This window comes from Erpetoichthys calabaricus, chromosome 5, assembly GCF_900747795.2.
Source record: "Erpetoichthys calabaricus chromosome 5, fErpCal1.3, whole genome shotgun sequence".
Taxonomy (NCBI): domain Eukaryota; kingdom Metazoa; phylum Chordata; class Cladistia; order Polypteriformes; family Polypteridae; genus Erpetoichthys; species Erpetoichthys calabaricus.
In genome coordinates, this window is record NC_041398.2 from 189,982,876 (window position 1) to 190,005,906 (window position 23,031).

Here is a 23,031-nt window from a genome sequence, read left to right on the forward strand (position 1 = left end):
AGAAGCAGCGGGACGCTAGGGTGAAGAGCTGCCCATTAAGCAGCAAGCGCATCAACCTCTGAGCAAACAAATGGTAAACGTACAGAGAAAGAGGATAAATAACATGAATGCTCATGTCAAGTGTATTCACTCCACGTTATCGTGCAGTGCGTTGTTACTGGTATTTTGATAAAAGAATTTGAACAACATATAAGAAGCGTATAAATTATTAAACAGTAAAACATTAACATTTAAGAAGTAAAGATACATTGAGTACTACTGCAGTGCTTTCGGGTATAGTACATTTTTTGTACATTGAGTACTACTTCAGTGCTTTCGGGTATAGTACATTTTTTGTTTGCCCATTACATGCATAAATGTATACATTTTTTGGTGTACCTACCCGAGAACACGCGACATGACCCGGCAGTTAAAAGTTTCTCGCTCCAGCAATTTTAACTCTGTTACAAAGTCATCAAATATGGTATTGCAAACGGCAGCAGGAGCGTTTCTATAAACTCAATTTAAACTTACGGTTTACACCGTGCTTTGAAGATGCATAGTACGCGACACGTGTTTCGCCGTAATTGTGGGCTCATCAGGCGTACACACTTACTGCACTCCCTTATGGGAATCGATCCTCGGACGTCAGAGCTAGAGGTGATGCCCCTAACGTTGTGGCACGCCGTGTGGTTCGTTCATTTGACAGCATGTAGATCAGGGTAATTACATTGCAGGCATTCGTAGTCTGATTCACAATCTGATTGTATGGGTGGTTACCTACCAGGTAACGCTTGTGGTTGGTGAGCAAGTCGGCTAACTTCTGCCATGGTGCCCTCTTTCAGTTGCGAGAAGCAGATCATAGAATGGTTGAAATAGTTTAATATATATAGCAAAATCCCTGCGCTTCGCAGGGGCGAATATGGCATTGCAAACGGCAGCGGGAGCGTTTCTATAAACTTAATTTAAAGTTACGGTTTATACCGTGCTTTGTTTCATATTCTTTTCCTACCTTATCAATTGTGTAATGTGTTTTTTGAACAGGTTTAATTCATCGAAGTGATCACTCCTGCTGCGTTCAGTCACTTCACGTGAGCTGCTCTCTTGTGTGATGTTGCGATGTCCACGGGTTTATTTAATGTTAGCTAAGACTCGGCAATTAAGTTTCTCGCTACAGCAATTTTAACTCTGTTACAAAGTGATGCAAACTCTCGTTTATACCTCGTGTCTTCTCATTAAACTTGAATCTCGCGAATATGGCATTGCAAACGGCAGCGGGAGCGTTTCTATAAAGTTAATTTAAGGTTACAGTTTACACCGTGCTTTTTTATACCTCGTGTCTTCTCATTAAACTTTTATCTCGCAAATATGGTATTGCAAATGGCAGCGGGAGTGTTTCTATAAACTTAATTTAAACTTACGGTTTACACCGTGCTTTTTTATACCTCGTGTCTTATGAAGATGCTTGTATGCGTCACTCACTCGCTTCTTATTGTTTCGCTGCCTTGTCAATTGTGTAATGAATGTTTTCTTCAGCGCTCTTTTGGGCTCCTCCTTCTTTTCTACATACTGAGTTCACAGTCAGTTCACGTGATTACGTGGGAGGCGTGATGACGCGACACGCAACTCCGTCTCCTACGGCCATCTTGCTGCCTTCCATTACAGTATATGGACAAAAAAGAGGTTCCAGTTATGACCATTACGCGTAGAATTTTTGTAAGTAAGCTGTAAGGAATGAGCCTGCCAAATTTCAGCCTTCTACCTACACGGGAAGTTGGAGAATTAGTGATGAGTGAGTGAGTGAGTCAGTCAGTCAGTCAGTGAGGGCTTTGCCTTTTATTAGTATAGATTAACAAATGGAGCAGCTCATTTCATTGATGATGCAGAAAAGTCAAATAGCCACATTGTTTGAAACTTGCCTCGATTTTTAATTGCTACAAATGTTGTTGTCACGGTGCCTGTATGTGTGAGTGGATACATGTGAGGTGGTCTAACTCACAACCCTGAACTGTATCCACTAGTTACAAAATGGATGGATGCGTGGATGAAAATGTGTAGATGTGCTCATTACAATCAAAGAACGAATGCAAAGTTTCTGTTCCTTTATCAGGAACCATATAGGACACTGTATTAAAAGCAATTAATATCCCTGTCATTTCACTTGCTGTAACAAATGTGTGATGTTACAAGCTAAACAGTTAACAATTTGCATCTGAGGCTGAGCACATCTGATTGTGCCCCCCCATATTGCACAAACCTCTTTCTTAAGTAACTCGTAAAAGGATAAAACTGGCAATAACAAAATCCTGTGTGTGTCTGTGTGCTGGCTTTTTTTTTTCACTATTAAGCACATTTCCCCCAATCTCACTTGACACTTTAGTATTAGCAGGGTGAACGAGAGCCAGAGTTAATGGTATTGCCGTCAGGCAAGTCACCACCTAGATAAAGTTACATACCTAGGCATGAATCTCAGGATGGCACGCCCTAGACGACTGTCAAGTTTTTGTTGTTCTTTCCTGTGAGCTTCATTCCACATGGCCTACACTGGGTTTTATTTTCATCAGCGTTGTAATTAAAGTTGGTCCATATATGATCCCTGTTTTCACCTGACAGTCATGTTGCCCGATATAGCTGAGCAGAGTGGAGCAGGATTCTGGCTGACATGATGATTTCCTGATTGCGCCCAAACTAGTGTTAGATAGTTACAAGCGTGCATACAGGTTTTTAAAATTGCATTACTGCGTTCATGTTTGTTATTTGTAGGCGGGCCATGTCATTGTATAATAGAGATGTGCAAAGGGCTTCACTCACTCATTGTCCAGCTGTCTGTAACATTTTTGTTTTGTTTATGTTTCATCAACAATGATTTGAAAAGCATTCATCTTAGTTTTCGTCAATAATGGTGCATTTTTATTTTTATTTTGTCCATTTTCGTCACAGAAAAAATGTTATTAACGAGTATTTTTCATCTTAGTTTTTATCAACAAAATTAACACTAGTGCGTAGATAATGTTAACTAGGCAGTAAGACTTCACTGAGTGAGTCTTTCTTTAAAATAAAAAATGATAGCACTGAACATCTTTACTGGTCTTTTTGAATGTGTAATTAATAATTTGAAAAGGCTAGCAATGTATGAACACAACCATTTTCAAACTTGCTTAGTCCATTTTTGGGTAAAAATTTGTATGTGATTTTTCTCTTTGTTTTGGCCTCGGTGTGTATACTGTGGAAACCAGGGGCGTATACAGCCACCCTAACCTGACACCGACAGGCGGAGACGTTTATTTCACGTTGTTCCCCGCTCTATTATTTGGTTTTAGTGTTTAATAAAAGTTGGTGGTCTATATCTGGTGCATCATGTTAGGTTTGCTTCTTCTTTCACCTGATATTGCTTGTGTCAGTGCATTAGAATCAGTGGGTCCAGGAAACAAATTGATGGATGAAAAACATGCACTTAATTAGATTTTTTTTTTTAATTAACTTTTTTTTGAAAGCAAGGAACAGAAATTCATAACAAACGCATCAAATCTATAAGAGGTGTGGCTTATTTTTGAATCTCACCTTAAGATCAGTGGATGTGTGATACAAGCCTGTGTCAATTATGTTCAGTCTTGTTTTCTACGGTTTCAGTATTTTTTCCCCAAAACCTAAAGACTCTAATTCTCTAGGTCAGTCTAAATTGGATCTATACAAATAAGACGGGAGGTTGAGATCACAGGTCTTGTATGTACATGTATTGTTGTGTGTTTCAAGGTTAAATGTTTTGCTCCTACTATACATTAATAGAGTTACTTGACCAATATTGCGGTTACTCCTGTGTAACTTAATAACAAATTATACCAACTTTATTACAGTTTGTTATAAGTTTGACTTTATACGTCCAGAGTCATGTCATATGAAACTTCCTCCTTGGAATCTTGTCTCTATCCAGACTTGCCTGGGGTTCTTTATCTGTAACTGAAAACCATCTTCTCTCAGATCTATCCGCGTGACTTGTTGGACATTAGAGCCAGCTCTCTAGTATGTTGTAACTGATTTACACTGCAGTATTTTGTTTAATCTAAAGTTGAGGACACTGCAGACTGCTATAGAAACAAATTCACTTTTGCACAGTTGACCATTAACCTTTGGCCTACTTCTGAGCAACCTTGTGTTTGAACAGTAAATTTGCTGTATTTACTACAGTGCAGTCCATATATAGCACAGACATCTTTTTTTTTAAATCTTGGATTTCCATTAAGTATGCTACTTCTCCTAGTCATGTCCCTCCAGGTATCAACAACATTCTTCTTGTTTGTATTGAAAATCTCTTAGTAGTATTACATGTAAACAAATTATGGCTTTTTAACCACTGCCTCCACTAAGAAAGCCAAATGTACCTACTAGCTGTTACTTCCAGAGCTAACAAAATGTTTAAGGAAAGTTTGTCTGTATGTAGCCTATTATTAGATTTAACAGGTACTGGTTACTTTCTTGACAGTAAAATAATTATCTGTTTCTCAGAGCCAGATTTCACTGCCCAGGACTGCCAAGTCTGGAAAGATTATGCATGTGACTGCCATCCAACTGCCATTGCACGTATTCTTTTGTTTAATTTGTCATTTGTCATCTCCCCTTTGACCTAATTTGCCAAGGAAAATATAACATTTAAGGATCAATGGGGGTTGGAAGTCCCTCCACTATCTATCTATCTATCTATCTATCTATCTATCTATCTATCTATCTATCTATCTATCTATCTATCTATCTATCTATCTATCTACTCTTAAAAAGTACCATTTTATATAAAATACAGTATTAAAAAGTTTGCATCTTATTATTTTAAAGTGTAATCTTTATCTTTATTTCCTTGGAATGTGCAGTGTTTTATTTATTCCAAGCACAGTTCCGAGAGAGAGATTGGGAGCATGCGCAAATAGCACATTGCCACTCTCACCGCACAACAAACCACCTGGATTGAGACCTGAGTGCAGTTTTTTTACAGTTCCTGGAGTGCCACCAACCCCCAAGTTTTCCCTGTTAGTTGGAAAACCTGCTTGCAGGACTGTGTGCAGATTAATGTCATACCCAGGGCAAAGTAATTGCAGGTTCTGAATTGTAATTTTATTAAATTAGCAGTCCCTTAGCTTCACAATCAGATGTTTGCAACCCTTTTAAAAGTAGATGAATAATAAGGATAAATTAAGATTATAGATGCCCAGGTGTATTTTGAAGGTACGTGCTACTTAAGGCTATGCCATATTTGGCAACCCTTTCAGTGTTTTCAGTCATAGGCTTCATTTACATGATCTTTTGAGTTAGAGGCAGTCACCAACATACTCCCAATAAGCCAGTTGCCCAGTGTGACATTTCCAGCAGCTCACTCTAACTAGTCTGTGACTTGCTCCAATTAAATCAAACAGGTTTAATGTTGTCTTTAGTTGTGGGGGTGAGCTGTGTGTACTATTAACCAATGAATGCATATCTGGAAGTACAGTGCATAGAATGCAGCAACAATAAATAAAGACCTTGGTGTCTTGGACCTCACAAACCGAAGGGGAGCATGTCTGCCTGATATTGCCTGTTTTACAGAAAATGACAGAACAAAAAAGGATGAGTACAACTGTATTCACCACTGAGAAACTTCTGATCTTAAGAAATGTCATTTTGTACTCGGGATAAAATGTGCCACTGTGATTAGCAATAAGTTGCATGATACCTGAGCAGTCAGTAGTCACCCATAAAAGTGCTGATATTTGAACCTACATGGCCTTATTGATTACCATTGAGTTGCACAACGTAATTGAATCTTGTTCTGATGTCTACCTATCTTCAGTGATGTATTTTTTTCAGCAAAGTTGACATGTTTGCCTCACTAAACGTAATTGTAAAACAGTACAATTTTATTAATTTACATAGACGAGAAATAGCAGAATTACATAAAACTTTTCACTTTTGTAGTTATGCCATAGTCAGAACAACAGCTATTAAGTGTTCAATTTAATATTTTTAGGCCTGGATATGAACATAGCAGTAACAATCCGCTTGTTATTGCTGTGACATATTTATAACTGTTTTTAGAATGAACAGATAGCACGGTGGCATAATGGTCAGTGTTTATTCTGGACAGGCTTTGATTCTCAGCCTCATCATGCTTTCACTTTGTCCATGTGAGTTTTCCATTCACTCTGGTTTCCTAGAAGGGTCAAGTGCTGTTGGTGGTTCTAAATTGACCTATTTCTAGCAGGTGCCTGGGGTGTGTGTCCCCTGTGATGGACTAGCTGTGGTTTGAGCCTTGTACCAGATACAGTCAAATAGGCTGTGGCTCCCCATCATCGTGTAATGAGAGAAGCAGAATGGATTAGTATTCATGATGGACAAATGATATATACAGTATATATATATATATATATATATATATATATAATGTTTGCCTCTTAATTTAGACTCCTTGTTGTGACAGAGCAAATGCTTATTATTAGTTAGTGTGGTATCAGTGGGAATTTACTTGGTTATTATTAGCTGCTGTGTTGCCAGTGAGATTTTTCCTGTAAGTGGTGCTCCATGCTTTCAGCAGAAAGTATGCTTATAAGTCCATTACTGCTATACAATCACTAAGTAAGAACTGAGACTTTATGCATTCTGTACATGTATAAATTCATTTCTGCTTGCGTTCATTTTTTTGATATATCGGAGGAAGATATTGTTTAATTTTTGAGTGGCACACCTTAGTTATTGCAATACCAGTGAAATGGGCAGAGTCACCCCTGTGCAGATTTTGCCAAAGGCTGTGGCTGTTGTGAATGTCAGCCCCCATCTATCCTCTCTTGTGTGCATTCATCTTCGCAATCTCAATGCTCTAAACATATACTGCATCTCTTTTTGTATTGATGAAGATCTCTTTAAATACTTGTTCCTTTTTGACTTTTTTTTACACTTGACACATCTGAAAAGCAATGGAAACAAAACAAGTTTGACTTTCTTTTCTACATGTATTATAGCTGTAAGGTTAACAAAAAAAGTTGCCAAAAGATGTGCTTTTTTCTTTTTCATCTTTCTGTAGAGAGACAGATAAAAATGAGAACAATATAGCACTACAAAGTCAGGAGTGTTTTATAAGTGCAATAGCCTTTAGCATATTTACCTATGAAAGGTAACCTAGATAAGGCATGCTGATCAGATTACCTTGCAGCTAGGTGCAGAGCGCTTTAATTGGTCAAGCTTGAAAACAACACCAGCTATGTTAACACCCTTCTGGCTGCATTTGTTTAGTTTACAGAAGATTGTTGGACAGAACTAGATTGTAAAAAGCATTGTGGTGTGTGTGTTTTTCTTTGGCACAAAGAGGAGCAAGCCTAAGCGTTTTCCTTCAAACAGTGTTGGTTATGGGGATTAATAAAACATTTTGGACAAGAGGCAGCTTTGTAAAGGTTTAGTACATGAGTTGTGGATGTATTGCTCTATGAAAAGTCAGAGGAAGGAAAACTTTTGATATAATTCATATTAAACTTCAAAATGACTGTCAGGTTTCAAGACCAGGTGAGTCTTGTCATTACCTTTAATTGCTTTTATTTTGCTGTATAAGCACTGATATACTAAAACAAACAACTAGAAGCAAATTCTGACTAAGTGAGTGATCAGTTATAAATTTTATTATGTAGATTGTGTTGTGTTTAATGCTGAACCTTATAATAAAAGTATTTTTTGTGCTTGCTGTGGTGAGAGGACTTGTGCAAAAGCAAGTGAATTAATGTGTAGCTTTTTCAACTTTTTCTGTCTTTTATAATCATTGTTGGGTATCAATTATCTTTTTGTTTAAAGAAACAACATTATTAGTAGTAAATTAAAATACTGAAAAGTCATAAATAGCATTTAATGTCAATTTGAATGCTTCATTATTACTAATAATTTAGCTTTTGTGCATCTGACAAAGCATGCGGTGCTAAGGACTCACACACTCCGTTGGTTTCACATGAAAAACCCCACACATCACAAAAATGGAAATGGACGTGGTCAAAGAAAAAGGTGGAACCAGGAGATGACACTTCACGTGCCTGTATGCATTAGGGAAACGGTTACAAACCACTCCTGATTACTTAAACACATTAAAACATTTGTTAACTTTAGTTCCCCACACCCTTGCCTTATCCAGATCTATGCTCTGCTATTTTGTCTTTCTGATCCTCATTGTTCAGGTAAAGTGATATTTCGCTTTTCCACCATCATCAGTGCGCAGGTGTTCAGTGTTATGGGCAACATTTATGAGGATGGGAAGAGCTCTCTCCATGTCGTAAAATGCAGAGAAGCTGTCCTTCCTGCATTATAACTTCCCCTTACAGGAATAGAAGTATTACTTTGACCCATGTTATTCATAGTAGCTGCCTTTACAATAATTGATATTTATTGTTGAATTTATTGATTTGTAAACAGTACGATTTTAATATAATTTTGACAATACAATTTTAAATGTTATTCATTTATAATATTGTTTTATTTAATTATACTGATAGTTTAATACATGGTTATATTGTTATGGTTGTATATGTTGTTCATTTTTATGATAATTTGTCTGAATAATTGCTAATTGACACATTTTGTACATAGTTAAAATCTAATTTGTGTGCATGTTTTATTATAAAATAGAAAACATTTATTTAAATATTTTTGTACTTTTTTTTTTTTAAACCTGGAGAATGGGCTATTTATCTATCACTTATGTCAGTTATCAGAAATCACAATTTTTTTTTTTTTTGGTTTCATATTGTATTTGCTTGTCTGTAAGCTTTTGTGCTGACGTCCCTATTTTCACAGTTCAATTGGATATTAAACTAGAATACCAGCAACAACCCTATAAAGGTTAGTCTATTTAGAGACATTCAGTTTTCATAGAAAACTTTCCTTTGTTGAAATAATGCTTGCAGTGGACAGCTATACTTCTTTATAGGTAATTTGAACTTTACACTAGATACTGTACCACAGTGTTTCTAGTGAACGAACTTGGATCCTTGCTAACTTACATACTAGGCAGGTAACTGTGTGTTGCTGCAGTTGCTATGTCTTCTCTTTGTTTAATTTTCTCTGGGGCTCCAACTGTCCTCTTGTACACTAAAGACCTGCTGCTTGGTTAGATGACAGTTTTTGCATATTGGAATGAGTAATTGATCCTGTGATGGACAGGCAGGTCAGCTTGGGATTGATTTTTGTCTTGGGACTGTTGCTACTGGGTTATGCTTTAATACCCTGTGTCCCTGTATTAGAATAATACATTTCAGAAAATGCCTTTCAATTTTTTACCTGGTATTAAAATTAACCCTTCTCTCACTGGTGTATTTTGTACACCAATCTTGTTATTTTTGTCCAACATCCTTTTACTTGAGTCTACTGGCAGCATCTGCCTTCTATCCTCAGCTTCATTCACTACAAGTACAGTGTCGCAATGGTTTCCCTCCAGTGTTCCCCAAGCCGGTTTTATGAGTGAATGGGTAGTTGCAAGTCCCATTTGGTGCAGTTGGTACACTACGCGGGTACTTACATAATTATGATAACAATGAGATTTTCTTGTTGCAATGACTTTGTCTGCCTAGAACATCTAACAATAATAATGGATGAAAGTGTTACTGGTTACGAATAAGCATTGGAGAAGTGGATCACATTTATTTTCAGATAGTCCTAGACATTGTCAAGCTATTCAGTAATATTATATTAAATTACTTTAAAAACATGTATAATTTAAAATTATTTCATTTTATATTACAACCTCACACCTTGTATATAAATAGCCATTTTAACACTGGTGCATAAAGTACACTGCACAAGTACTTATGAGATGAGAAATGGTGCGAATAGTTAAGGGTTATATCTCTGACATGTAATATGTAGAAAGAAGAAAGCCACCTTAATATATATGAAAATGATAAATTGTTATACCATACAAATGCTTTTTAAAAATTGTATAGGATTTTTTTAAAATGCTGAAACAGTGCATATTTCACTTGCCCTACCATATTCTTGCTTGACAGACCCAAACCCCTCCTTTGTCTTGCTATTTGTGATTAAACCTTACTCATACTTAAACAGATTAGACAATGATTTACTTGAGTAAAGAGCTTCAGCCAAGGGTCAGTTTAATCATGTCTTTTGGAGATCACACAAAGCACTGCAGACGTATTTAAAGAATATGGTCTGCTTTTACCCTGGGTGATCTTAACTTGTCAGTTAATGCTAATTTCAAATGTTTAGCAAAATAAAAATGTGTAATCTATAGACTACCAAACCACAGTTATTTTATTTAATGTGAGACACTGTTTTTACCAAATTATTTTAGTGTTTCCCCATTGAGAAGTCTTTCATGAGTAAGCCATTGGAGATGAACAAATCTGAAATGTCGAGTGAAGTTCAAAACTAACATGAGTGTAGTTCGCTAAGGAGCATGCACAAGCCTGTATTGGTTGAATTATTACAATGTAACATTGCTAGCTCATAATTTTTTGGGTTTTTTTCCTCAGAGTTAAACTCTCTTCCCAGTTTTCTTCACAGATTTCTACATGTGAATAATCTTTAGCTCAGAATATCTTTATTGTCATTGTAACAAATACTTCAAAATTAGGTGCAGTCCCTGCAGTGTCAAAATATAAATAAAATATAATTAAAAAAAAGGATAAGAAGAAACTAGGTAGAACACAAACATTCAACATAAGACCTTAATTGCACATGAAACACTATTGCAGAAGATGTCATCTATTGCACTGCTGCATTGGAGGTGATTAGGTGGCATTCAGTGCCCTAATAGCAACAGGGTAGAAACTGTTATTCAGTCTATTATTCTTTGTTTTGCTGCTCCTATATCTTTTGCCTGATGGCAACAGTTGGAACAAGTCATGAATGGGGTGTGAGGAGTCTTTTTTAAGATATTTTCCGCTTTCCTGAGGCAGCAAGAGCTGTGCAGTTCATCCAGAGAGGGTAAAGAGCAGGCAATGATCTGCTGGGCCGTCTTTACGATCCGCTGAAGTGTTTTCCTCTGCGCTGTTGTGCAGCTGGAAAACCACATACAGAGGCAGTAGCAGAGGATACTCTGGATAGAGCAGCGATAGAAGGATACCAGCAGTTTTTGGGGGATGTTATTTTTTCTGAGGACTCTCAGGAAATAAAGTCTCTGCTGAGCCTTCTTCGCCAGCTCAGCTGTGTTCACACCCCAGGACAGGATAGCTATGTTATTTCCAGCTTTTATTCAAGGTACTGCCTTTAGTGGTTTATTTGGTAGGGGTTTTGTATCCTTCAGAGCCATGTTGAGCAAAGTGTTGGCGGTAGTCACCAGACTTCATCATACTGCTACAAAATAAGAGAAAGAACACTGAAATAGTTTAGATAAATAGTGTTATAGAACTGGGTGCATCCTGTTCTTTGCATCCTCAGTATATTCTTTATGTGGAAGTTAGCTGTGCATAGAATGTGTTTTCTGGCTTTGTAATTGTACCTCAAAGTGAAAATTGTTTCAGAATGAACTCCAGTCTAAAATAGATAGACACCTGACAGTATTTTTGGGGGTGTGTGTTTTGTAGTGCCTTTTCTCTATTTCTGTTTTTTCCCTACCTGTAAACAAGCAGTAAAGTGTTTGGGGAAAAAAAAAAAAATTGGCTGTTGGTGTCATTAATTTATTACATGAAAAATCAAAATGATCTCTAATTTTTTTTTCTTAATCACATGTATTATTTTTTATGACTAGTATTTGTGTTTTCTGTTGTACAGATTACAGGTGATTGACCCACTCAGGGCATATTTCTAATCTTGATAGTGACAGGATCAGCCATGTAATCTGCAAGGTTAAGCAGAGAGCTATACAGCTAAAGCTATAGAGCTATAAAGTGCTCTTTGTTTTATATATTCATTTTATGTGTGATGTTATTCCTTGGCAGTTTTCATTTTCACCACAGTTTCTTTTATATTGGCAAAAAAAATTGTGCCAAGAACCTGGTAAAAATTACATCTAATTGCATGTTTTTTTTGCCTTGGATATATCTTAGTGACGGTGAAGGCGTGTCTTCTGAACTTAGAAACTTTATTGCTTTGAATTGCTTTAAGGCTTCTGCTTTTGGACAAGGCTTCTGCTTTAGGATTCTTGTGTTAATCCATTAAGTTCCTTAACTAGAAACATTTTGATTTCATATGAATGTATGCCACATTTGTGAAAAAATAATTTTCAATTAAAAAATACTGAACCAATCCTCCTAGGCTATTTTTTACAATGGTGGTGAATTATCACTTGCTTTATGCATAATGTTTAAACAAAGCTGTATTTAGTAATGTAAAAAAATGCATCTTGCCCAAGAGACTTTGTGACTGGTACATTTTTCCATTTTTTGCCAATTTGTTTCTCTGTCTGAATGACAGACATTTAGTATTTCCCTCATGAGCAATGGCATCTCTTGACTTTAGATATATTTGGACATATTAAAACAATTAATGTGTTCACAAAGGCAATGCCTTGCTGGCTTAATAAGCAAAGAAATTGTCATGAGCTGAATGTTTCTTGTTCAGACAAGTGCTGTTGAAAACTTCTGATTTACTGCAGAAGGCCTCTTATGATAGCATATTAGCCATTAAGATACTGAGTCATCTTATCAGATGTTAATGCAGGTGTATGAAACATTAGATTCTGCAGTGGACTGCTGCCTTGTCCACAGTTCTTTAATATTTTGTGGTCAGTGCTGCCAAAGTAGACCGTGGCCCCTTATGACCATGAAATTGGATTAAGTATATCTGAAAATGGTATGTTATGAGGTATTATTAATTAATGACCTTTGATACTGAGTGTGAGAGGTTTTTATCCATCCATCCATCCATCCATTGTCTCCCGCTTATCCGAGGTCGGGTCGCGGGGGCAGCAGCTTGAGCAGAGATGCCCAGACTTCCCTCTCCCCGGCCACTTCTTCTAGCTCTTCCGGGAGAATCCCAAGGCGTTCCCAGGCCAGTCGAGAGACATAGTCCCTCCAGCGTGTCCTGGGTCTTCCCCGGGGCCTCCTCCCGGTTGGACGTGCCTGGAACACCTCACCAGGGAGGCGTCCAGGAGGCATCCTGATCAGATGCCCGAGCCACCTCATCTGACTCCTCTCGATGCGGAGGAGCAGCGGCTCTACTCTGAGCCCCTCCCGGATGACTGAGCTTCTCACCCTATCTTTAAGGGAAAGCCCAGACACCCTGCGGAGGAAACTCATTTCAGCCGCTTGTATTCGCGATCTCGTTCTTTCGGTCACTACCCATAGCTCATGACCATAGGTGAGGGTAGGAACATAGATCGACTGGTAAATTGAGAGCTTCGCCTTGCGGCTCAGCTCCTTTTTCACCACGACAGACCGATGCAACGCCCGCATTACTGCGGATGCCGCACCGATCCGCCTGTCGATCTCACGCTCCATTCTTCCCTCACTCGTGAACAAGACCCCGAGATACTTGAACTCCTCCACTTGGGGCAGGATCTCGCTACCAACCCTGAGAGAGCACTCCACCCTTTTCCGGTTGAGGACCATGGTCTCGGATTTGGAGGTGCTGATTCTCATCCCAGCCGCTTCACACTCGGCTGCGAACCGATCCAGAGAGAGCTGAAGATCACGGCCTGATGAAGCAAACAGGACAACATCATCTGCAAAAAGCAGTGACCCAATCCTGAGCCCACCAAACCGGACCCCCTCAACACCCTGGCTGCGCCTAGAAATTCTGTCCATAAAAGTTATGAACAGAATCGGTGACAAAGGGCAGCCCTGGCGGAGTCCAACTCTCACTGGAAACGGGTTCGACTTACTGCCGGCAATGCGGACCAAGCTCTGGCACTGATCGTACAGGGACTGAACAGCCCTTATCAGGGGGGGCCGGTACCCCATACTCTCGGAGTACCCCCCACAGGATTCCCCGAGGGACACGGTCGAATGCCTTTTCTAAGTCCACAAAACACATGTAGACTGGTTGGGCAAACTCCCATGCACCCTCCAGGACCCTGCTAAGGGTATAGAGCTGGTCCACTGTTCCGCGACCAGGACGAAAACCACACTGTTCCTCCTGAATCCGAGGCTCGACTATCCGACGGACCCTCCTCTCCAGGACCCCTGAATAGACTTTTCCAGGGAGGCTGAGTAGTGTGATCCCTCTGTAGTTGGAACACACCCTCCGATCCCCCTTCTTAAAGAGGGGGACCACCACCCCGGTCTGCCAATCCAGAGGCACTGTCCCTGATGTCCATGCGATGTTGCAGAGGCGTGTCAGCCAAGACAGTCCTACAACATCCAGAGCCTTGAGGAACTCCGGGCGTATCTCATCCACCCCCGGGGCCCTGCCACCAAGGAGTTTTTTGACCACCTCGGTGACCTCAGTCCCAGAGATGGGGGAGCCCACCTCCGAGTCCCCAGGCTCTGCTTCCTCATTGGAAGGCATGTTAATGGGATTGAGGAGGTCTTCAAAGTATTCCCCCCACCGACCCACAACGTCCCGAGTCAAGGTCAGCAGCGCACCATCCCCACCATATACAGTGTTGACACTGCACTGCTTCCCCTTCCTGAGACGCCGGATGGTGGACCAGAATCTCCTCGAAGCCGTCCGAAAGTCATTCTCCATGGCCTCCCCAAACTCCTCCCACGCCTGAGTTTTTGCCTCAGCAACCACCAAAGCCGCATTCTGCTTGGCCTGCCGGTACCTATCAGCTGCCTCCGGGGTCCCACAGGACAAAAGGGTCCCGTAGGACTCCTTCTTCAGCTTGACGGCATCCTTCACCGCCGGTGTCCACCAGCGGGTTCGGGGATTGCCGCCACGACAGGCACCGACCACCTTACGGCCACAGCTCCAGTCAGCTGCCTCAACAATAGAGGCACGGAACATGGCCCATTCGGACTCAATGTCCCCCACCTCCCTCGGGATGTGGTCGAAGTTCTGCCGGAGGTGGGAGTTGAAGCTACTTCTGACGGGGCTCTGCCAGACGTTCCCAGCAGACCCTCACAACACGTTTGGGCCTACCACGCCTGACCGGCATCCTCCCCCCACCATCGAAGCCAACTCACCACCAGGTGGTGATCAGTTGACAGCTCCGCCCCTCTCTTCACCCGAGTGTCCAAGACATGTGGCCGCAAGTCCGACGACACGACCACAAAGTCGATCATCGAACTGAGGCCTAGGGTGTCCTGGTGCCAAGTGCACATATGAACACCCCTATGCTTGAACATGGTGTTCGTTATGGACAATCCGTGACGAGCACAGAAGTCCAATAACAAAACACCGCTCGGGTTCAGATCAGGGGGGCCATTCCTCCCAATCACGCCCTTCCAGGTCTCACTGTCATTGCCCACGTGAGCATTGAAGTCTCCCAGCAGAACGAGGGAGTCCCCAGAAGGTATGCCCTCTAGCACCCCCTCCAGGGACTCCAAAAAGGGTGGGTACTCCGAACTGCTGTTCGGTGCATACGCACAAACAACAGTTAGGACCCGTCCCCCCACCCGAAGGCGAAGGGAGGCTACCCTCTCGTCCACCGGGGTAAACCCCAATGTACAGGCTCCAAGTTGGGGGGCAATAAGTATACCCACACCTGCTCGGCGCCTCTCACCGGGGGCAACTCCAGAGTGGTAGAGAGTCCAGCCCCTCTCAAGGAGATTGGTTCCAGAGTCCAAGCTGTGCGTCGAGGTGAGCCCGACTATATCTAGCCGGAACCTCTCAACTTCGCGCACTAGCTCAGGCTCCTTCCCCTTCAGAGAGGTGACATTCCACGTCCCAAGAGCCAGTTTCTGTAGCCGAGGATCGGACCGCCAAGGTCCCCGCCTTCGGCCACCACCCAACTCACACTGCACCCAACCTCCTTGGCCCCTCCCATAGGTGGTGAGCCCATGGGAAGGGGGACCCACGTTGCCTCTTCGGGCTGTGCCCGGCCGAGCCCCATGGGTGCAGGCCCGGCCACCAGGCGCTCGCCATCGAGCCCCACCTCCAGGCCTGGCTCCAGAGTGGGGCCCCGGTGACCCGCGTCCGGGCAAGGGAAAACGCCGTCCAAAATGGTTTTTCTTCATAGGAGGTTTGTTTAACCGCTCTTTGTCTCATCCCTCACCTAGGACCAGTTTGCCTTGGGTGGCCCTACCAGGGGCATAAAGCCCCGGACAACAGAGCTCCTAGGATCATTGGGACACGCAAACCCCTCCACCACGATAAGGTGACGGTTAAAGGAGGGGTGAGAGGTTTTTAGTAGTTACATAATTGCAGAATGAGACTAGCTAATTTGTCATGAGTTTTTTTTTTTTTTTTTACCAGATACAGTATGCTTATAAATCTGTTTGCTAATGCTCTATTATTTAATACTAGTCATTTAGCCCGTTACAATAACGGGCGCTAGAACAGTAGTGCATAAACATTAGTAGGAACAGTCTATATTAAATGGCAAGGGACTTTGACCTCATTCTTTTTGTTGGTGGTATTTTTCTTTCTTTCAGCCTTTCTTTTGTTGATGTTTACTTGCTGAGCTAACCGTTCTTTGCGGGCTGCCGCCGTGTATTGTGTGTCTTTAATTTTCTGTGACAGTAATACTGTCTTGTACGGCTCTATTCAATAAGGGCGCGCACAAAAAGGCGAGCATCAAAAAGGCGACCTCAATTGAGCGCGGCGAATAAAGGCGTTCGTAGATAATTTAGTTCAAATGGCTCTGGAATATGTGAAGACTAACAAAGGTGCAGATCTTTATTTACACGCGCCTTTATTCGCTGCGCCCAATTGAGGTCGCCGTTTTGAGGCTCGCCTTTTTATGCGCGCCCTTATTGAAGGATGCCTGTGCGCGCCCTTATTGAAAGATACCGTCTTGTACGTCCGCTGTCTTGTACGTCCGTAATATACCTTTAATTTTCTCTGGCGGTAATACAGGCGTGTGTGTCGGTAATATGCCTTTAATCTCCTCTGACAGTAATGCTGGCTTGTATGTGGCTGTAATATGCGTCACTGTATTGTGTACCATTAATTTCCTCTCCCAGTAATACTGGTTTGTACTTCCGTAAAATGCCTCTAACTTTCTCTGACAGTAATATCGCGCATCGCACCGTGCCCCGCGCATGCGCACTTCACCAGAAGACACCTGGACGCACATAGGGATTTTATATATATATATATATATAGATAAGTGTAAATGTTTATATACACGTGTGGATATGTAATCTAGTGTAGCAAAGTGGTTTCATCACCTCCAGGAGCTTGACTTTGAATTCTTTTGTGGAGTGTGCATTTTGTACCCATGAGTTGTCTATAGTTTTTCTCTTATGTCTCAAAGATACATGCGTTAGGTCAGTTGGTTACTGTTGTGATATGAAATTTCGCATACAAGTTGATAAATATTTTGTATGTTCCTTTATTTGTAACTTAGACAAAGCAATGTAATATTAGTGTTACATTATAGATAATAACAGCAATGGTTTGATGGTTTAAGAACCCCCCCCCCCACACACACACACACACACACACTTTTAGGAATGAGTCTCTTTGAATTTTACGACAGGGTTGGCGGAAGTGCCTCAAACCAACTTGACTAATATTTCTCTGCTAATGTCTCTCAGTCAACCCCCACAGGAAAGCCTGGCTGCCTAACTGCCAAGCTTTAGATTAACACATGGTTTGGAGGGCAGGTGTGAGGGTTTTCTGTCCCCTCATTGGTCTGAAGTATGGCTGTTTGTAACTGGCTTGTATCAAAAGTTTTTAAGTACCACGACGCCCTATTGCTCTAGGGGTTGGACAGAAAACCTATAAATTTGCTTGCTTTACCTCACTCTCTCTCTCTTACCAAATGATGAAAGACCATCTCACACCATGAACTGAAAAGTACAACACAATGAAGAGCACAGCTCACAGCCATGCAGCTTGTTCTTAAGAGAGCTGACCAAAAATGAGGACTTAGAGACATTTTAAGTAACTAACAAGTCTGTGTGCTGTCTGAAACTACACATCACCATTTATTAGGTTGTATGGTTGCCAATATTCAAATGTACTTTGTATATTGTTATTATTTATGAATATTATAAATAATACATTATTTAAATTGTAACTCCTGCTGGTCTTTTACTATTGCCTGAGGTTATAGATGTAGAGGGGAAGGTGGGGAGAAGTTATATGGTACAATACTTTATAAACAGTGGTAAGTCTGTGAGATTTGAGGCATTCTGACAAAGGCTACATGTGAATAATACAAAAGAGGAATGTAGAGTAATATATTTCTTTACCAAGGCAAAACAGTTACTTGAAGTTGATTTTGTTGTTGTATGTGCAAGTGTTCATTAGAATGTATTAGTGCCATGCCTACTGTTGTTTGCTGACTTGTGCCCAGTACCCTGACATTTATTTGGTTCAAATAAGTTTTATAAAGGACAGATGGAAGAAATTAGCATAACTTAACACAACTATTTATTTTAGAATTCTTTGTTGAAACTGTAAAATGCAATTTGGACCCTAGGTATTTATGCAACATAATAGAAAGTTTTTCATGTTCATTCTGGAAAATCTATTTCTGTCCCTAAGGTGTTTTGAATCCAGTGTGTATGTGTGTGTTTGTATACATACAGTCCTCTTCAGAAAATATTCAGACCCCTTCACTTTTTACACAGTTTATGTTGCAGCTTTCTGTTAGTCATTTCAATTCATTCTTTCCATATATCAACAACAGTCAGTACTCCAGAATTACAAAGCAAAAATAAGATTTTAGCTATTTTACAAATTCATTAAAAATAAAAACCTGAAATATCACAGTGATACAACCATTCAAAACCTTTGCTATGACACTTGCAATCTGACCTCTGACTGAAGTGCATCGTATTCTGTTGATCATTATCGAAATGTTTCTGCACCTTTTTTGGAGTTCAGCTGTGATAAAATCAAGTGATTGACATGCTTAGGAAAGGAACACACCTGTCTTATATAAGGTCACACAGTTGACGTGAGGCTGAAGAAAAACTGCCTGCAGAGTTTTAAACACATGATTGCATCAAGACATGAGAGGTGGCCCAAGACCCAGATGGTCACTCTGTCTGAGCTTCAGAGAACCTTTGTAGACATGGGAGAAACTTCCAGAAAAACCGCCACGACTGGAACACTCCCAACAGTCTGGGTGTTACTACAGGATTGGCCAGATGATGCATGAAATTCCACTTGGAGTTTGCAAAAAAGCATCTGAAAGATTTTCAGACTATGAGAAACAACGTTTTTCAGCAACAGTGGCTGGAAGACTACTCAGGATTAAGGAAAGTTGAATGTGATAAAGTAAAGTAATGTCCTTAATGAAAACCTACTTCAGAATGCTGTGGACCAAAAACTGGGCTGCAGCTTCACCTTTGAAAAGGACGATCATCCTAAGCTCAAAACAAAGACAACATAGCAGTAGATTGTGTCAGCTCTGTGAATGATCTTGAGTGACCCAAACAGAGTCCATAACATTTCTGGAGAGATCTGAAAATAGCTCTCCACTGTCAGCCTCCGTCCAACCTGACATAGTATGAGAAGGAGCTGCAGGGAGGAATGGCAGGAAAACCCCAAAATCCAGGTGTGCGGAGCTTGTCGGGTCATGCCCAAGAAGACTTCAGGCTGTAGTCACTGCCAAAGGTACTTCAATAAAGCACTGAGTAAAGTGTCTGAATACTTGTGTTAATGTGACATTTTAGTTTATTTATTTATTTATTTCATTAAATTTGCAAAAGCTTCTGCTTTGTTTGTCATTCTGGGGTATTTAGTGTTGTTTGATGATTGAAAAATGATTTGAAATTATATTAGCATATGACTGCAACATAACAAAATGTGTGAAAATTGAAGGGATCTGAAATGTTTGTGAATACACTATTTGTATGTATGTGTCTATGTATGTGTGTATATTAGGGCTGTCAGACCGAACAGTGCAATTTGAAATTAGTTTAAATTTATTTAAAACCAGCCTTGCTAGAAGTTTAAAGCTGATATTTAATTGTCAAAGAATGGTTGTTTGTTTTACCTGCACTAATTTTGGCATTAAATTACCCCAGCAGTTTACTCATCTATTTTTGTGCACAATCAGTCTTTTTTGCAATTTTGAATAGTTGTCGCGTTATCTTCATAAGTAAAAAATAGTCATACCCCTTCATATTTACTGCTGATTTCTTTAACAATGTTATTCTTCAATCCTTGAATTGTCCAAAGCTTATTTTTTTACACTCAGAACATTTTCTAAACACTTCTCTTGAGCCCTAAAATTATTGTTTTGCATCTGATTCTGTCCCATTCACTCTTAAACCGGAGATCTCAGACAGCTGTTTAATGCCAAGGCCTGATTACAGCAAATAGAAGATAACTGTCATAATTCTGATTTTCCTTTTATTACAAAGCTTTAAATCCCAGACTTTAAAGAACCTTGTCACCCAGCATGTCTTGTCCCACAGTTAGTCTCGCATCTTTTGTGGTGTCTGTTTTGAAGCATAATGCCTAAAATAATGAGATGTAATTAAAAATATTCAGGCCGCTTTTTAAAAAATATTGCTGCATCTGTAAAGGGAAAAAAGTAGACAGACTGTGTGGACCCTGACTTGGTACTGCAACAATCCCGTTTTACTGGGTGGGTCCACAGGTGCCAACTGGCTACTACCTAATGTTCACTTCCAAATGAATAAAGCAAGTCTGCCTTCAGCCTGCCTGTCTCTTTGCTTGCTGTTCTCACCCTGTCACAGTCTTACTAACCGATAATCCTCCTAATCTAAAACTGTTCTGCATGTGCCTTATTAGCAGAAAGATGTCATAATTTGTTTGCACCACAGGCTCCAGTTGAGTGTTGCAAGCAGGACCCATGCAACTGTGTTATAAACACTTCATGCTTTTTGATGCATGAGCAACAAAAAGTAAAAAATATTAAGAATAGCACAGTGCCAGCGTGTGTGGCCTGTATGGATTTCAGCCCCATTTAATGGCTGATTTTATGGCTTGCTGATCAGAGAAGCAGCCATCACTACTAGTCTGGAAAAAAAAAACAATAACAGTTGCCCAAGTACCACTAGGATTTATTTATTTATTTTTGGCTGTTTGTGCTTGTTCTTGCTATGAACACTAGTGGAGCCGTTACCATAATAATAAAGTATAAAAAAGGTATTTACAAACGTTCATGTAACATGCAGAATTGTTATCCTAAGTTCTAATACATTTGAATATTTACTTATTTTTAATTTGAATATTCAAGCCTTATTTTTTTTACCTAATTTGACTTCCCAAGAGTGTGTGAGTGTATATAATTAATTTAGACCACTTTGCAGGGATGTATTTTCACTTTAACATTAAACAGTTGGGCAGAAAGATCCAATTAAATCCATTGTAATTTAATTTATTATCATGGGATTTGTGAGATTCATCATGTCCATTTATTAGGTTGGTCTACTCCCATACCTTAAGTTTAGCATATAGAGATCTAGCCACACAATTACACGAGTGATGCCCAATTGTCAGTCACTCTGTAATATTCCAGATAGTACTCCATTAACATAAATATTTGAGTGATATCAAATGCATGTCACTGTATTACTTAGGTCCTTACTATCACCAGCACTAGTAAACATATGGGTGTCCTCATGACACACGAAGGTTCAACAGCTTTTTTTTTGTTTATATGTCACTAACCAACCAATGTTGTCTTACTTCTACCACACTTGTTCTTTCAATTGAGGTTTGACCTCTCAGCCTTGATAACCCTGTAGGCAAGAAAGCAGCGATCTTCCCGCACTAGGTGCTCAAATATTGACTTCAGTCATCTCAAGATATGAATGTAAAAGCAACATGGCATTTGTTAAATTATAATAATACCAAAAGAAAAGTACAATAGAACATTAATGCAAATGTCTAGGTATAATCGTATAATCAATAAGAAGTGACACCCAAAGCCACATTTCTAAAGGAAACGTCCATATTAAACATACGTCATCTCAACACCTTCACACTAGGCAGCATAGGTGTCAGCATAGGTGGATCTCCTTACAATAAAGCACTATTAACCGTTCAACTGCAGAAAAGGCTACATATTAACAGTGAGTGCGATCCTCCTTATTACTTATCCATATTTCGCATGCTGAGGAACAAACAAGTCATGAATACACGGTCACGGGTACAAAACGATTCGGATCGGATAACGGGACCAAACACACGAACACGAATGAAACAACAAAATACACGGCGGCGCATACAACGCGCTTCAGAAACTCCGGGAGAAAAAATGTCTCGGATCAAAAAACGCAAAGCTCAAGTAACCCCGTTACAGAGACGTGCCCAAATGGACAGACACAATGAACGTAGACGCATACAGCGCGCGTCTCAAAGTGCTGCATCGAAACAAGCACGATTTCAAAACGAAAGAGATCGCGTCTCAGACATACAAAAAAGGGAGTGAAGAGACAGAATAAATGAACGCAGACGTGTACAACGCGCATATGAACTGCCAGAAAACAAGCAAGCAAGACTCCAAAAGCAGAAAGCTCAAATGACAGACATACAAAAACGGACAAGGCTCGATACAAACAATGCACGACGTAGACTGAAACGGACTTTTCGAAAAGCGGAGGCGAATCAATTAAAAATCAAAAATAGCGCGTCACAAATAATGGACATGCAACAACGCGGCACTCAAACGCCACAAGCAAAACATGCCCGTCGCGGACATCAACGCCAGACACCTGCTAAACGCTTACGCCAGTTGGCTGACAACGCCTTCAATAATGAGTCCACTATTGAGGAAAATTCATTGGGATTAATGAATGTCATTTGCAATCATTGTCATTCACTTAACTTCCCAGAAGAAACAACTGGCAATACAAATAATGAATTTACACGTTGTTGTCAAAAGGGGCAGATTAGACTGCCTCCTTTACATTCATATCCTGAATATCTACAGAAGCTTCTAACTAACGATGTGCCTGAAAGTAAAAACTTTATGAACTGCATTAGATCCTACAATAGTTCATTTGCTTTTGCATCTACCGTAGTACATATCAGGCTACCAAAAGGCAATGGCCCATACTGCTTTCGCATATGAGGTTAGCACAACGCACTATATTATGTCCAAAAAATATTAATGTTAATCAC

The 23,031-nt window shown here is 40.3% G+C and overlaps 1 protein-coding gene across 4 annotated transcripts in view; it reads left to right on the plus strand.

Moving 5' to 3' along the window:
* The window catches only part of LOC114652123 (tight junction protein ZO-2-like), a 253,598-nt gene that overhangs the window by 121,389 nt on the left and 109,178 nt on the right, over positions 1-23,031 (plus strand). The window contains exon 1 of one of the 4 annotated variants that reach the window (XM_051927775.1): positions 7,256-7,497. The exons of the other annotated variants lie outside the window; for them this stretch is intronic. Within the exon in view, the coding sequence (XP_051783735.1) occupies positions 7,474-7,497 (24 nt within the window). The 5' untranslated portion in view covers positions 7,256-7,473. Of the gene's footprint in view, positions 1-7,255; positions 7,498-23,031 lie in introns of those variants that run through there. 4 annotated transcript variants of the gene reach the window in all.